The sequence below is a fragment of the Terrapene carolina genome, unplaced genomic scaffold, assembly GCF_002925995.2.
Source record: "Terrapene carolina triunguis isolate 2854851 unplaced genomic scaffold, T_m_triunguis-2.0 Scaffold32922, whole genome shotgun sequence".
Classification (NCBI taxonomy): Eukaryota; Metazoa; Chordata; order Testudines; family Emydidae; genus Terrapene; species Terrapene triunguis.
In genome coordinates, this window is record NW_020697273.1 from 112,621 (window position 1) to 129,526 (window position 16,906).

A 16,906-nucleotide genomic window follows, 5' to 3' on the forward strand; every position below is an offset into this window, starting at 1 on the left:
CCTCCCCGAACCTCCTGCACGCCATGAAACAGCTGATCGGGAGGTGCAGGGAGGGATGGGAAGGCGCTGATCAACGGGGCTGCCGGTGGGTGGGAGGTGCTGGGAGTGGGCGGGGGAGCAGATAGGGGGGCTGCTGACGTATTACTGTGGCTCTTTGGCAATGTACATTGGTAAATTCTGGCTCCTTCTCAGGCTCAGGTTGACCACCCCGGTCTAATGACTGATCAGTTGCATGTGTGAAATGAGTGGAGTGGACATCTGGCACCATCAGCATGGTACTAATTGACCCCCTTGTTGACAGCCTCTGTAGGCTGACTGAATGAGCCATAGTGACTGAACTCCCTCAGTGCTCCTGGAGATGGTCCCTCCAGAATAGGGTCAGGCACGTTGGTGCCTGGCATTACACGGCCATTGCCCGTGCTCTGTCTGCTTTGAGGGTAAATGGAAGACTGCAGGCTCCAGCACTGTCCAGACAGAGCCCATCACCAGCTTGGGGCATGTATCTGTGAGCCAGCATTACCTGGTGGAAAGAACCAGGAACTCCTGCTTTGTCACTGGCCTGCTGTGTGGGCAAGTTTGGACTTGTCTGCACACAGACTTGCATCCATTTAGTTAAACTGGTGCAGAAGCCCATGTGGCTATTCTTATTCTGGTATAGTTTAAACCTGTGCCTGCAACTCGAATGAACCTGGTTAGAACTAAAATAAGTGTCACAGGGGTTTGCGCAGGTTTAACTAAATCAATTTAAAATCACGGCTTAAGTTAAACTAGTGCACCTTTGCATGTCGACAAGGCCTTGCTTCCCCTCTGTGTATCTATTTCCCTCTTTTATGGCTGGGGAAACAATTGTTGGGCCGCTGCATTTGTTAATTAATGCTCATGCAGCTCTTCGCAGAGGAGTTATGTATGTGCTAAATATTTTGTGTGCATAGATTCCGCCCTTGTCATTCCTGCAAAGGTTAATTAGTGAACTGAATGCTCAGCCATTTCAACTTCATCACCAAACTAAATGATATTTCATCAGCTGCCTACTGGCTGTCCCCTTTCAGGGCGTGCAGTACAGGGTGTTGCTGTAACTGGGAGTTTGCAAAAGCCTGGAAGTGATGAAACAGTGTAAACGCTGCCCCAGCTTCCCCTGATCAGGAGTGACAGGTGGGCTGGGAGGGCACGGGAAATACTGAGACACAAAGCGGGACAGATAAGCCGAAAGCCCCTTGGGCATTTGGGACTTCACGTTGATTCTGGAGCACGGAAAGCACTTCTCACCCAAGGCTTGGCTCATTACAGCTTGAAACCACATTATAAACCTGGATGAGATAGCCAGGGTCCCAAACGCTGCAGTGCCAGTCGGGATGGGAAGGAGTGGATCTTACACTGGGGAGATACTAAATACAACTGAGAACTCTTCCTGGAAGTGTTTGGCACTGCTCCGTGATGGCGGTAGGAGAGCTTAGCTTGCTGCAGTTCCTGCTGGATCTGGAGCATGGGTTCACACCCCAGCACTCTCCCGCACAGAACATGGACAAGGCTCTGGCATACAGCAGCAGATTAGGGATTCTTCTGGGAGCGAGGTCGTATAATCCTGTTGACCAAAGAGAAGGCAGACAGACCCTCCTGTTGCAGGCATACCTTCCGCAGCCTGTGGGCTCTTCCATTGGGGTTGGGAGTGATTTTCATGCTTGTTTGAGTCTTAAAACCAGATCCCTGACTTCTGACTAGCTTAAACAGCACCCAGAGTGGGCTAGGCAGCGGGGGCCACCGTTGACCTTTAGAGCCCTGCATGCTTCTTGCATGAATAGGGACCTTAGTCCTGGTGCCCAGGCCAAATTCCATCTTCAAATAACATTGTCTCTCTGACGGTTTCCCTGCCGCTTCTGTTGGATACGGCATTCTCTGCTTCCTGCCAGGAACCGGGTGTAGCACTCCTGTGTACTGGCTGCTGCATCTCAATAGGGAAATGGAAGGGTGCCCCTGTGGAAGTGTTCTGGAAATCCCTACAGCACTTGGGGATGAAATGTGCCAGGGAAATGCTCTTGCCAGGGGTAGTTCAGAAACCGACACCAGCGAGACTCTGGGTGGGTTCCTGTCGGGTGAAACGTTGGCTGCATTTCAGTGACGAGGAGGAGGCACTCTACCAGAAGGTCTCCTCGGAGCAGTGGCAGATGGAGCAGTTGGTGGACCTGTTGACTCACTGCCAGAAGAGTGGCTTAGCTGGAGACTTCTTCATCTGCTGTTTAAAGGTAAGAGGCCACAGTCTGTTAGCAGCCCGCACAGGTGCAAGGGTCCAGGAAGTGCCTTGCATTCCCAGAGGGTTAACTTTCACATGCCTCATGGTTCCATGCCGCATGTGGGGAGGGTACTGGAAGAAGGGGGACGTTCCACTTAAATCTCCTGGGAAAGAACCGCTACAGGTATAGGGTAGCTATATCTCGCGACCGTTCCAGCGCCAAGCCCTGAGGAGGCGCATGGAGTCCTCAGTCTGTGAAAGGGTTAACCCTTGTTCTAACGACAGGAACGTGTCTGAAGTTGAATGGTGGGATTTAGGCTGTGGGTAATCCCTACCTTTGCAGACTGCCACTTCCCCAGCTCCCTGCCCTGCGTTTCCTTTTCTTCCTGCAGTTTCGTCTCCAGCCTAATCACCGCCATGGTCCCTCCTCGGAGGGCCAGGCTTTGCTCTCCTCTGCTGCCAGGCAGAGTGTATAATCCGTGTCCTGCTAGCCCCCTTTGGGGTTGGTGCCATGGTTACGGCCCTTCTGCTGTGCACAGAGCGCTGCGCTCCTTTGTCTGGGCCTCTTTCAATGGCCACCAGAAGAGCTCATCCTGTGTATGGATGGGAAGGGGCACCGGCAGCATAGGGGCATGTAGAAGGGCTCGGCCGAGGCTCGTCCCTCCGCAGGGCTGTGGGGTATCCCACCGTCTCGCAATAGTTCAATATGAGCCCAGGCCCTAGGTCAGGGCTGGCCAATAAACAAACAGTCAGGAGCTCCGGCCCTTAGGCAGGGGCTGAGCCAATAGTTCAGTGTGAGCCTTGGCCCTAGGTCAGGGCGGGGCAGCAAACACCCAGTCAGGAGCTCAGGCTTCTGAGCGTCTGGTGCGAGGGGGAGACGGCCACCCGTGAGTAGGGTGGCAGGGGGGACGCAGGCCCACCCACTCCACTGCGTCCCAGCCGGGGCCCTAGCAGCGGCAGAAGATTTGCTGCTGTCAGTGGGGATCCTGACCTCAACACACTGACATTGGTTCTGGCAGTGCTGCAGCCAAACCAGGGTCGGTTGCCCCCGGGCTACTTCTAGACTCCCCCCTCATAAGGTACCTGGATTAGGGCGGCGTCCTCGGAGGTTTCCAGGACCATCGGTTCCTCTGGGTAACTAGCGAAGGGTAGGCTCGGCTGCTCCTCGGGGTAGCTGGCGAGGGGTAGGCTCGGCTGCTCCTCGGGGTAGCTGGCGAGGGGGAGGTGCGGCTGCTCCTCGGGGTAGCTGGCGAGGGGGAGGCGCGGCCTGCCGGCGTTCCCCAACCCGAAGCTAGGCCACAGGCATCTGGCCTCTCTGGCGGCTGGCTTGTAAGCGAGCTTTGCAGCGGGGCTTTTCTACTTCCTGTCCTGTGCCGTGACCTCTGGGGGGTGGGCGCAGGACCCTCTGGCTCCGCCCACGTTGGTGCTAGGGGAGGCTTGTCCCTCCGCAGGGCTGTGGGGTATCCCACTGCCTCGCTACAGGGCACTTCTGTGGGAAGTAAGCGGGGTGCCCAGGCCACGCAGCCCACCACCAGGAAGCCCTTCTCGACGTGTTCAGCAGATGTTCCTGTTCATGTTATAAATCAGGAAATATACAGTTAAAATCTAGTTTGCTAGAGCTCAAAGTGTCCCTGGTGTGTCTGAAGCAAGCACCAAAGCAAATGGGCAAGCAAGACCCTGGCAGGTTTACAGCCCTAAGTGACCATCCTTAGGGGAAGCTTTTAGTGTTCCTTCCCCTGCTATGTGCGAGGAGGTCACCCTCAGCATTTGGGGCCGGTGGTAGCAGTGTGAGGAGAGGGGTGGGAGATCCCGGGCCGGGATAACAGAACCAGCATAAGATCCCTTTGGAAAGCTTGGGCTTTAGGAAAATGGCTGGAGAAGAATCCCCAAGGCCTCAGTGCAGATCAACCTGGCTCCTGGCACCTGGATGAAGATTCTGGGCTAGGGTGAGGATGGCAGCAAAGGTTTGAGGCCTAGCAGCTACTATAGTAGAATCGGCTGCTCTGTGATACTGATGTGCTCTTTAAATCTGACCTTGTTCTTGGGCGTTAGCTGCTGGCCAGTTGCCAGCTGGGTGCCCCCAGCTGGGTGGATGGGGCTGTCCTTGCCGGTGGCCCACAGACCGATTTCCTGTATTTAGCTCTCTTTCTGACTGTGCCGTGCACTCCCCTCCCTGGCAGGAGCTGACTCACGTGGCTGCAAAGGATGAGGCTGGCTCGGATGCTGCTCCCCTCTCCTGTGAGAGTCTGGTGGAGCTGGAGCAATACCACAGTCAGCAGCTCGTGGGGCAGAAGAAGAAGCTGCTTGTTCTGCAGCTGGTGGCCATGCTGTGTGAGCGCCTCTCAGACACCGTGTTCACAGACGTTGTCCAGGTAGGTCATGGCAGAGCCCAGGGGCACGGCACTGGCAACAACACTGCACATGGGAAATGCCATCTGACTTGAGGCTCACAGAACGACCCTCAGGTGGGTCCTGTATGAGTCTTGGGTGAACCCCTTCTGCAGAGTGTGACATGAAGTCAGATGTGGCTACTGCCTGTCCGTTGACTGAATCCCATGCACTGAGGTGAGGGTGCAGTGAGGAGCCGTGTTCCCTGTGTGACTACAGGGGAGAATAGCCTGCAATCTCAAAGACTTCTGCTTGGGAAAATGAGACAGCAGAAGCTCTGAGCTTCCCACAGCCAGCACTTCTACACCATTCACTGGTGGGCACCCTGATGGAAGAGGCTGGGGCTGAGTATCTAGAGCAGTGGTTCTCAACTTCTTTTTTCATTTGTCGACCCCTAAAAGATTTCAAATGGAGGTGTGGACCCCTTTGGAAATCTTAGACATAGTCTGTGGACCCCAGGTTGAGAACCACTGATCTAGGGGACCTTGCCAGACTTGGTGCTCCTGTACCATTTCCAACAGCACCTTCTTCTGGGCTAATAAGAGTGCCAATATTTTTTCCCAGCCCCTTGTTCCCAGAGCCAGTTGACCTTCCATTCGCAGTTTGAATAATATTGGGAGAATTCAGAAACTCCCGTGTTACTCAAACTGCAGAGGTGATCTGAGCTGCTGTTTGGGGATGGAAGGAGCTCCAAATTGGTGGAAATGTGATGTGGTGACCAGATACCCTCTGCCCTCTTGCCATGGGGCCCCAAATGGGAGCTACCCCAAGAAGGTTACTCTGAATTGAAACCCCTGCATGAAGTATGAATAGCCGCAAGTCTTACATCCCCAGCACGAATCAGCACTCGGGTGCTCCGTGCCGGCTCTGCACCAGCAGTTAAACGAGCCTCTTCACAGAGTTGTGCTGCACCATGTTAATGTCGAGCTCCATTAGAAATGCAGGAAGCTAAGGGAAGATCAAAGGTTTGGGCTGCCAAATGGCGAAGGCCAAAACCAGTTGGGCAGGAAATGTGTTTGTGTTTTTAAAGCTTCTTGCAGAGAGCTGTGAAACATGGGGGGAAATATCTGCCCCTATTCTTGACTGCAGACTCGGCATGGAGCGCGTGAGGTCTAATCCCCTGGCCTGGTCTTACTCTGCATAATTGGGGAGTGCTTTGAACAGATGAAATGTGCCTAGAGAAGGAATAATTGTTGGGGACTGGAAACCCTGCAGTGTGTTTCTGGAAAAGACCAATTATTCTTGATTGGCGGAATACTCCGAACGATGACAGTGGGGAAGGGCACAGTCCGGGCCGCAGAGCGCTTGCAGTCAAAGACAGCCTAGAGAAAAGGGGAGGGAGCAGGATTGGCTCAATGAACGTATTTGATCCATGCTGAACTCCTGCTTTGCCGTTTGACCCCGTAGCTAGCCAGCATGACTTTGATTTGTGCTGGTGTTAACCTAACCCTATTTTACTGAGCTTTCTAATTGTTCCTTACAGGATATTTTAAACCTGGTCCTTTCTTAATATTTTGCACTGTTTAACCCCTACCCATTCTATATTTACCTGGTTAATATTTCAAGCCCTAGCCTTTTCCTAATATATTTGAACCCTTAATCCTCCTCTGTCATCCCTCCCAACAGTGATCAGCTGATGAGTCCAGTGCCCTTTGCTTCCTAGCACCTCCTCCGTCCTTGCCCACTTCCTACCCTTTTGCTCTGCACAAATCTCTAGTCACCTGCAGAGACTGTCAGTTTGCTCTGCTCAGGTCAGAAAGGGGTAGCTCCTGGGGGCTGCTAACATACTGATCCCTGGAGACCTTGCAGGACTCCTGCCCTCGGAGAGGCCTGCTAATGAATGCAATGAGCTGCATTATTTTCGTCATCCAGGGACTGTGAAGGGCTGCAGTAAAGAAGCAAAGAAAAATGCTGCTTCCCTTGGAATAAAGGACCTGGAAAGCCTTGACAGAAGCCAAGCCACTGTTGCTGTTTATAGCCCAGTCTATCAGTGTGTGCTTTTTAAGGAGTTTCTAGCTAGGCTTTGGGCTAAAACCTGCTATGTATGACTCAGGCGGGGGATGCGAGTGTTGTAGTTTAAGTATCAAGTTTCAGAAATATCAGGTTTTTGTCTCAAGTTTAAAGGACTGGAGGGAGGGGGAAGGCCTGTTGGTTTGGCTGCAGCCTTGCGTTCCTGGGGCTGACAGCCAAGTCTGCTTGTTAAAGTTAAAATGGCCAGAACGTTGAGACATAATATTGCTGAGGTGCTTTTCATAGCGAAGAAAATTAGACAGGCCAAGCTCATAATATCTGAGCAGCTACTGGGGATTCATATCTCCAGAAATACTTCAAATTTGCTAAAAGTATCTCTCAAACTCCTATGGCTTCCTGGTGCTCACCAAGTGAGTTTATAAATAAATTAAGCAAAGCCGCGCTGTCTCCTCTTCCTCTGGAACTCCCAGCATGTCCGGCACTGTGAGCTCTTTGGGGCAGGAACTGTCTATTTTTGTTTATGGTACAACACTGAGCACTGTGTGAATGCCAAACAAAGAATCAGAAGTTCCACTTCCAAGTAAATACGTCTTTCTCTGGCTCCCCTGGTTGAGCACCACAGCTCCTGTAGTGTGCAGTGCACTGCAGCCAGCCGTCCGAGCTGTGGGCCAGCCCATAAGGGGTGCAATACCGTGGGTGTGGTGATAGAGCTTGGCTTAAGGACTGAAGAATTATTGTGTCTCTAACTGGAATGATGTGATCTTTCCTTTTCTTCTGTTCCCTAAACTCCCTTCCCTTCCCTTTGGCAGGTGGTGGAATTTGTGGCAGTTACATTGCAGCGGGCATGTGCAAGTCTTGCCCAGGGTTCAGAGGGCACTGTGGAAGCGCAGACTCTGAGCATGTCCATAGGACTAGTGGCTGCCATGCTAGGAGGGGCAGTACAGGTAAGCCAGGACACAGTGGGATGTGTGCATATGATCTGAATGCATGGAAGGGCCTCTGGAGCCCCTGACCAGCAATGCAGGCTGCTCTGGCATATGCATGACAGCCTGTGCATGGGCTGAGATGCAGCACTAGAATTGCTGGAACTGGAGGGTTAGTTTAGATCAGATCATATTGAAATTTTGAAAATAGAGATCCTTCCCACTCCTGTGCCTTGCCCCTTGGTACAGACATGGTTTCCCTTCACCAGGATGACACTTAGGCTGTGGTTTGGATATTACAATGCTCCCGTCCCTTTTCTCTCCCCCACGTCTGCTAACTTTTTTGTCTGAGAGTGATGCCAAGAAATTGATTCATGCCATTGCATCAACTGGAGTGGGCTAGTGTGTAATGTGCGAAGGATGTAGCTGTGTTGTAACAAAGGGACCAGATGATTCACAATTGAGCTGTCTACCTGTTGCTATTTAAGCAGCACCTTTGCTCAAGAGGTTACACTTGCACCTGTTTTGGAAGCATTTTCACGCCATCACGCAGGTCTTTGCACTGCTTGGATCCTACTTCATTTCTCAGCCTCTTCCTCCTTCAGTTTGTTCATTTAACCAAGGTCTCTTTATAATGTGGTGTGTTCCTAACAAAAAAGCCACCAAACTCTAAATCTGTGAACAGACCCAGTGAAGGAGCATGGCCTGGGTGCATATTTAGTCAAACTACTACACTTCTCTTTTAGTTTAGTCTGTAAATCTTCTAAAGTATGAAGAGGATAGTGATCCTGTATGTGCCTTGTAAGGTACACGGGAGGGAGCCCCTCTGGGACACACCTTAGGGGTTCTGCTGCTGGGGAAGGCAGAAAATATTTTCTCTAGCTACACAACTCTTAAAGCATAAGGGAGAATAGGGCCCTGTCTAGGGACTCCTAGTGTCCAGGGGACAGGTTGTTCTGGTGATATTTTGCCACTTAGTTCCAGATTATGGAGTTTACATGTACACCTCTACCCTGATATAACACGACTCGATATAACATGAATTCGAATATAACGCGGCAAAGCAGCGCTCCGGGGGGGCTGCGCATTCCAGTGGATCAAAGCAAGTGCGATATAACGCGGTTTCACCTATAACGCAGTAAGATTTTTTGGCTCCCGAGGACAGCGTTATATCAGGGTAGAGGTGTACTTTGCATGCCAGCAGCTTCCAAGTCCTGGAGAATCAACCTGCTCCTGATGTGTGTTTTTTCTCTAAAGTAAATAAACCTAGGAAATGGCATACAAAAAACTCTGCACAGTTCAGTGATCACAAGTCATGAAGTACCAGTTAGTTTCATGCAGAACCCTGACTCTACCACCAGGTATAGGTGATCTGAGTCTCTACGTGATCGCATTGTATTCCTTAAATATTCATTTTTTTTTTGTCTGAGATGCTCACGTGTAGCATCTTGTAAGTGCATTACTCTGTATATGTCTGCCAGTCCCTGAAAGTCACTTACATGAAAAGTACACAATAAATTAAACGTATAGGACATCCTACCAATTAAGCAGGCATGGGAATAATAGTGAACATTTGCTGAGCACCTAAGTTTGCAGCTAAATTCACTTTCTGGTCAACTGCCTTATTTTCTGAATTATACCAAAGGAAGGCTGACCTGCTGGTGGAAAAGAGAATTTGTTGTATCTGTTTGCTCACTAAGTTACTAAAATAATTAACGGAAGAGGAGACCCTTTCAGTGAAAACATTCTGGACTGTCTTGACAATGAAGTTAGTGGAAGTGTGAGAAAATGGTACGCGGTGTCACGTGTGTAAAGCAGTGGAAATCTTGTATGAAGCTATGTTAGTTCAGCAGTAGCCTGTGATCATGTGATTAATGACTGTATCATGATACATGTGCACAAGGGGAAGACAAAGTCCATTCTCCGCTCTCTGCCAAATCCCAGCATTTTAGGTTGTCAGTGGGACTGGGTGGGGGCCTGGATCTGTGTTCACGTCGCACTCCCCGGCAGTGCCCAGCCCAGACTGGGGAAGCTAATGATCCAACTAGCGGACCAAATTTGGTGATGAATCCTGCTCACATGCCACCTGAGGCAGTTGTGCATACGCTAAGAAGTAGGACTGGGTATTTAATATTGACTTTTGGTTGTGTGCATGGGGTTAAACCGATCGCTAAATGTGGGGCTGGGAAGGAATTTTGCCCAGGGCTTGGCAGGGTTTTACCTTCCTCTGAACCACTGCCCAGGAGTGTTCCACTCACATAAGGTGGGCATGTACCACGATTGGTTTCTTTCCCTTCTGGTTGCAGGGGAGCCTAGAGCACTGCGGGCCATTGTCCCTCCCACTAGCTATGATCTAAACCAGCCAAACACCATGTAAACTCAGAGCAGAAGCTGACTCTCTGCACTTTCTGTTTTGCTTTCTCACCTAGACTCCTGCTTTCCTTTTGGGGTCTTCTCATTGATCAACTGCGCCTTACCCTCCTTCCTCTGGCATGAGCAACACCTCCTCAGACGCAGAGAATGTGCATTCTCGGTCCGTGCCCCTGATCCGCAGTGGATGAAGTAGTGGAGCAGGGCTCCACACTTGTACATGGGCCCACTCCTAAGTCAGACCTGATTCTCACTAGCTCATATCAGCTTGCTAGCCATTGTTAATGGAAGCAACTTAACGTGTCCAAGTCAATTGAACGAGAGAGGTTTCCCAGGGCAGATGGTGGTTGACATCAGACATTTAGGTTGACATTTAGAGTCCTGCAAATCTGCGGATATCTGCATCTGCGGACCATTTTTGAAAATTTTGTATCTGCGCAGGACTCAGTTTGTCTCAAATGGCCACCACAGAGGATATTTATCTTGGTTTTCAATTAAGTGTTTTGCACAATTGTGCAGAAAAATTTCCTGAGGCCACTGGCAAACCATCAGCTTCACTACTCGAGTCTTTGCTTTTCCAGATCTAATGACTGAATTTTGAAACTCTGTCAGTCCCAGGATATTAGAGAGACAGGGTGGGTGAGGTAATATCTTTTATTAGACCAACTTCTGTTGGTGAGAGGGACAAGCTTTCGAGCTCTGTATAAGCTCGTAAGCTTTGTCTCTCTTACCAACAGAAGTTGGTCCAGTAAAATTATTACCTCGCTCACCTTCTCTCTGATTTTTGAAATGCAGTTCAGTGCCAGAACTTCTCTCCATCCTCTCCCATGTCCTGATACATGCTGCTAGCAAAACCCCACAATGCCTCTTGCAGCTCTGACACATTGCTACAGCTTCAGAGGGAACTTCTACCCCGTGACACTCCTGAGTCGCTTAGGCACAGTGCATTCCCCAGGGTAAAACGGGGCTTGGGAGGAGCGTGCAGAGGACAGCTTTGTGATCTACCCTTGTGTTGCTGAACCCGGTGGTTCTCTCATGCCTCCCTGCCCCTCCCTGCACATGTCCTTTGTGAGGTTGTAGCTCTTGTGCTCCCCCTGCTGGCGCTTTGCCAGAGCGAGGCAGGTCAATCAGTGCTGCTCGTTAAACAAGGAAGTAAATGAAAAATGCACCTTAATCTCTGCAACCTCAAGAGAAAATATTTGTCAAATGGGAAAGGACGTCCTTGGTGCAGCAGAGAGTGAAAACCAAAGTAGGTGTGAGAGCCCTGCTCCCCGAGTCTCCCCAGCATCTGAGAGGCTAAAATCCCAGGCATTGACAATGCAGCCTTATTCGGAAGGTGTTGAGGTCTCCTGATTTCAGCGTCGGGATTGGGAGTTTGGATTTCTGTGTTCTATCCCTAGCTCTTCTCCGGACTTGTTGCGTGGTGCTGGGCGAGTCACCTCACTGTGCAGGAGCTCAGTTTCCCAGCCAGAAGAAAGTGGATAATATTTATTTTCCCATCTCCAAAGGGGGCTGTGGAGTCTGATTCATCCAGTCAGTCCTAAAGCTCAAACATTACTGATGCCAAACAGGCATTCCGAGCACATGGGTTCTGCTGCAGGAGGCTCTTTGGGAGATCCGGAGATGGTCTGTCTCCTGCTAGCTTGTTGATTAGGATGTGCAATCACCTGAGGAGTGATAGGTTTCTTGAGCCTCTTGGAGATCCTTGACCTGATAGTAGAGTTTTAGGGCCAAGCAGGCATCTCCTGGATGGACTAGAGGCTGTACTGGGATTGGCCCTGGTGGTGGAGACAGGGGATTGGCCCAGTCCTGGGAGATGACGCAATCCTTTGGGATTGATATAAGCCTTTTGCTGCCTTCCCCCTGCTCCTGCCCTCCAAAGTCTTCTCCCTTCCTAGTTTCTTTTACGGTGCTGTGTGCTAATTCCAGGAAATTGCCACTTGGTTTATTTTGTCACGCACAGAGCAATTTTCTCCCTCAAGTAGCATCTTCACCCTTTGTTGAGGTCCTTTCAATGGATCTGTTGAGGTGTTGGCTACAGCAAAGGCACTTGGTCCAAAGTGGGGAAATGTTATAATTCTCACCTGTAGTTCTAATAACACTGACAGGGTGAAAGTGCTGGGTTATTTAACAAGTAAAAAGCTATCCACTGGGAAGCAGATTTTAAATCAAGATCGGATCTTTTTCTAACCAATACGGTCTAGTTCAAACAGGGATGAATGCAGGGAAGTGCCATGGTCTGTGTTATACAGGAGGTCAGATGAGGTGATCACAGTGGTGCCTGCTGGCCTTATACTCTGGGAATCTCCAGTCTGTGAAAAGCGCTTTGTGTCCCAGTTCACGCTCATCTCTGGCATATGCTTCGGCTGGAAGGTGACGCACTTGCTATGCTTTAGAGAACTGTCAAATGATCCGGCTCAGTGCCTAGTCCTAGCAGACACATTGGTTTCCTGTACATGACTCCTAGCAGATACTGGGGCAGACAATCATTTTTTTTTTATTTACAACATACACAAATGGCTCCTAATCTTGGGATCTGGGCACCTTTGTCATAAAAGAGTCATATAAAGGTTGAACCAGCAGCTGCTCCTCACCTCTAGGCAAGAAAAAAATAATCAAAGATTAATCAAACCCCAAACAAATACCCTCTTAGCACAAGTGCAGGAGATCGCTTGCATTCACTCTGAACCTGGAGCGTGCTGCCAATCTGCACATCACCATCTGCACTCATGAAACTAGCTCTCGTCTCTCTCCATCCTCAGAAGCATAGGCAGAAGACAGGGCCTTGCAGAGTGTTGTGATAGTCACGTGCAATTACCTGTGCACACTTTTACATGCACAGTTTGTGATCTGTTGCATGTGCAACTAGCAGGGGCGGCTCTATGTGTTTTGCCGCCCCAAGCACGGCAGTTAGGCAGCCTTCGGCGGCATGTCTGCAGGAGGTCCACTGGTAACGCGGATTCGGCGGCATGCCTGCGGGAGGTCCACCGGTCCTGCGCCTTCGGCGTACCCGCCTCCGAATTGCCGCCGAAGCTGCAGGGCCGGCGGACCTCCCGCAGGCATGCCGCCGAAGGCTGCCTGACTGCTGCCCTCACAGCGACCGGCAGGCCGCCCCCCGCGGCTTGCCGCCCCAGGCATGCGCTTGGTGTGCTGGTGCCTGGAGCCGCCCCTGGCAGCTAGTCAAGTGACTGCTCACACAACTGCACCTGCACATCGCATGTTCCTTTTTGTATGTGCTACAGTGAACATGAGGCCTGAGTAAATGCCTCATGGGAGGAGCGTCTCCCCCCCCGCTTAGCGGAGCTAGTGCCGTGGGGCTGAACTGCACTGCAAGCAGACTGGCAGTGTCGGTAGAGGATGTGCAGGAGAAGGAGCCAGTGAGGCTTTACAGAAACCAGACTACTTCCTGCTGTGTCTGAGACGCTGCATGACCAGACGAGGTGTTCTGGGCCTCCTGTAGCCACATCCCCATGTGAGGATGGTAGGGAAATGTGAAAAGCTGCTGTCCCACCCCACTTAATGGTCACACTTGCCAGTTTGGGGCACATTATTATCTGATCCATCAGGCTCACATCCACGCTGTGCAGTTACCGAGGTTTCTTAATAGAGTCAACTCCATTAGACTGTCTCCCACCACTCTCTCTCCCAGGCCCCTCAGCCCAGGGGAGTGTTCTCGGGAGCTGCTGTAAGTCAGTGTGTCCAGCTCTCATTTTGAGGCCATGTCAGTGACAGTTGTGTTCTTCTTTCAGCTGAAATCGGGTGACTTTGCCATCCTAAAGCAGTTGGTGCCCCTGTTGGAGGAGATCTCCCGCATTCATCCTGAACCTGTCATCCAGCAGCTCGCTGCTGATCTGCGCATCACCATCTGCACTCACGGAGCCTTCTCCACCCAAACTGTTGGCAGTGCTGCCCACAGCACCCTGGGGGAAAAAATAGGGTCAAGCAGGTCAGGAGGACAGACCCACGCAAACCCCACAGAAAGTCCTGAGGACAAAACAGCCGGGCTCAGCCTGGGACCACCACAGAGTAATGAAAATTGCAGCCACACAAACAGCAGCATGGCCAGTAACCCCAGTCCTAAAGGAAAGAATGGGGAATCCAGCATGCAGAAAGAGTGCCCCGCTGGGACTCCTACAGCAGCCCACAGCCCACAACCGCTTCAGGAGCTCCTCTTATCAGCATATGACCCTGAAATCCCAGTACGGGCAGCTGCCTTGCGGGGTCTTTCCCGCTTGATAGAGCAGAGGGATCCAGACGGACTTCAGGCTCAGGAGAAACTCCTCAAGGTAGGCAGAACTCGGGACTAAAGCTTGCTACAGATCGTGTTTGTTTAATGTGCGGTTTCCCTTCTGACACTGTGCCATGCTCAACCTAGTGTCACGCTTACAGGCTTGTCTTCACACTTATTACATGACAACACACCTGGGACAACGTGGGCTCCGGGGGAGTGACTCAAGCGGGCCGGACACATGTCTGGGAAGAGCACGCAGATCCCTCGTTGGCAGGTTTTTTCTGCAGAGCTCAGCTGCTCGTGGTCCCAGCAACTCTTACTGTGTTCCCTCTCAACTGTTGGGGTTTGTTCTCTCTCCTCCCCGCCCTATGAAGCAGTAAACATGATGATTTGGTAGCCCAATTATTGACCCTGCTAACATGAGATTAGCAAGGTTACTCTGGGCCAACATGGCTAATGTGCCCGTGCACTGTTCCCATGCTGGCATCTCATGCCCCGCCTCTGCCCCATATTCCTGGGTTCAGGGAGGAGCAGAGGTCACTTCTCCTTTTTTCTGGGGCTAAAGGAGAGGAACCAGAGTTAAAGCGGGAAAGTGCCCACAGATCTCTGTAAGTGAAAACCTCGCATCCTCCCTGTGAATAGCTAAGGAAACAAATTGTCCTACATGCTATTGCAGGGCTCAGAGGAGATTCCTGCAGCTGGCAGTCTCTGCTGTAGCAATGGGCAGCTGAGGAGTCAGTATCTTGCTAGCAGATTTCATGAGTCAGCGTCACATTTATGGCAACCATGACCCAGGCTCAAACCCTTTAACCAGGGCCACGTGCAGTCCATGATGCTGTGGGAATCCACCCATATGACAGCTCTGAGAGGTGTAAACTTCCACATTCATCTCAGCGTGGTGCTAACTCTCAAGCCTAGTTGTGATGAGTTAAATTGTCAGCATTTACTATTTCACTGCTTGCAGAAGCATCCAGCCAATGTACTGGTCCCTCATTGCTGGCTGCAGAGGGGTGTGTTGGGGTAGGAGGCAGTGGAACAGCTAGTTGCTGTCAAAGTTTAGAATTTCAAAATTTCCTGTTGCTCCAAACTTGCCTACAAGGTGGAGAGAAAAGCTGCTTCCCCACAGATCACACAGGGCCTTGCTTGTAACTCCAGCTTGACCACAAGGTACAGCGGCTTCACTCAGAGTGGTAAGGTCAGCTCAGAGAAATGGGGAAGTCTGGATAACACCCCCAAGTGTGTGGGACTGGAGCTGTCTTAGGGGAGAACATGGATCTCGCACTCCTAGGAAGGTAACTGGTGTGCTTTGTCCTCCAGGTTTTCCTGGAAAATATGGAACATGAGGACTCCTTTGTGTACCTTTCTGCTATTCAAGGTGAGTGCAGTGCCCAAGTTGCTTGGGTTTGGTGTCTAATACTGGAGGGCATCTTTCCCACTACGGTTTAACTAGCATTTGTTTTGTGATATGTATGAGTCCTTTGTGTTCCACCCATGCTCCTATCTGTGAACTGCTGGCATACATCAGCTGAAAGGTGTGTGCTTGTTTATTTACCAATTAAGCCATTGATTATATTCCCCTGCTGAGGATGTGCTGCAGATTTAGTGAGTCTCTCATTCTTAAACACTGCACATTCCCAAGAAAGTCAGAGGCGAGACAGGAGAGAGTTCCCTGGAAACCAGAGAGCCAGTGGCTGTGAAATCCAGGCTTTATGCCTCCCAGGCAGCAGTTTGGATCCATATGGATTTTCTACTGGGGTCGCAGACCTCCTGGAGCTAACATCTCTTTGGCTTTGTCTAGACTAGAGCTTTGGTCATGTTGTAACTCAGGGCAATTGATTGCCAGTTAACTTGCGTTAACTAATCTAGACAGTCCACGGAAGTGTGTTGGTGGCTGTGTTCGAGTTCACGGCGGTAAATACACCTTTCCTTCAGCTGAGTGGGCAAACAATTCATTGCTGTCACAGGCATGGTACAAGGCTTCTCCATCAGAATGAAGGGCAGTAGCGCAGGATGCGGGGTCAGTGACCTCCGTGCTAGCCAGTGCCTGCAGCTGTTAGTAGAGCACAGGTCACTCTTAGGTTCTTGCAGAGGTTAGCTAGTAGGTGTGCTCCCCAAACTGGGCCACCAGGGAAAGGCATTCCTGAAATACATGGGTTATTTTAAAGGGAAAGGTGAGGGCAGGCTTCTGGTACCTGTGACCCGTGGGCAGTGGAGTCCAAAGTTGTGACCGGAGCAACCGCTGTCCCAGGGAGAGTGGCATTGTGGGACAACTGCTGGGGGACTGTTGGAGTTGACACAGGTAGTTCAGTGTCTACACTAGCAGTGATGGCAGAAGTAGGCTGTCTTTGGCCTTATGTCGTGTGGGGAGATGGTGTTACTGTTTTGATGCAACAGGGAGGCTACCTCAGTGAGAGACAAACGTAGCTATGGACGTTAGGTCGACATAGCTTTGTAGTGTAGACAGGCTGAAGTGCCTCTTGGTCCATGGTGCTCAGCATACACGTTTGGAACTGGGAGTCTGACACCAGAAACTCTCCTGAGCTGCTTGGTTCTCCAACTATGAAAGCATAAGCTGCCCCACCACATGGTGAAAATACCTGGGCTCTCCTTAAAGGGGAAACCTGTCATTTCTAGAGTAACGCAGATGTTTGTTTAGCTGCTTGTAAAGATTTGCAGGGTGATCTGGCACAAAGCTGTACCGACATGCTTTACAGACCATGAACAAATAGAGCTCCTTCGGAAGAAAAGCTGTGGTATCTGGACTCCAACCCAGTTGCACACTACGAATCTAAACAA

At 50.8% G+C, this 16,906-nt stretch overlaps 1 protein-coding gene across 1 annotated transcript in view; it reads left to right on the forward strand.

The window, feature by feature from the left end:
• The window catches only part of LOC112118536 (transport and Golgi organization protein 6 homolog), an 85,088-nt gene that overhangs the window by 28,438 nt on the left and 39,744 nt on the right, over window positions 1–16,906 (forward strand). Inside the window, exons 10-14 of the mRNA XM_026663248.2 lie at window positions 2,114–2,240; window positions 4,408–4,599; window positions 7,396–7,530; window positions 13,629–14,165; window positions 15,428–15,485. Coding sequence (XP_026519033.1) covers window positions 2,114–2,240; window positions 4,408–4,599; window positions 7,396–7,530; window positions 13,629–14,165; window positions 15,428–15,485 — 1,049 coding nt within the window. The remainder of the gene's footprint in view (window positions 1–2,113; window positions 2,241–4,407; window positions 4,600–7,395; window positions 7,531–13,628; window positions 14,166–15,427; window positions 15,486–16,906) is intronic.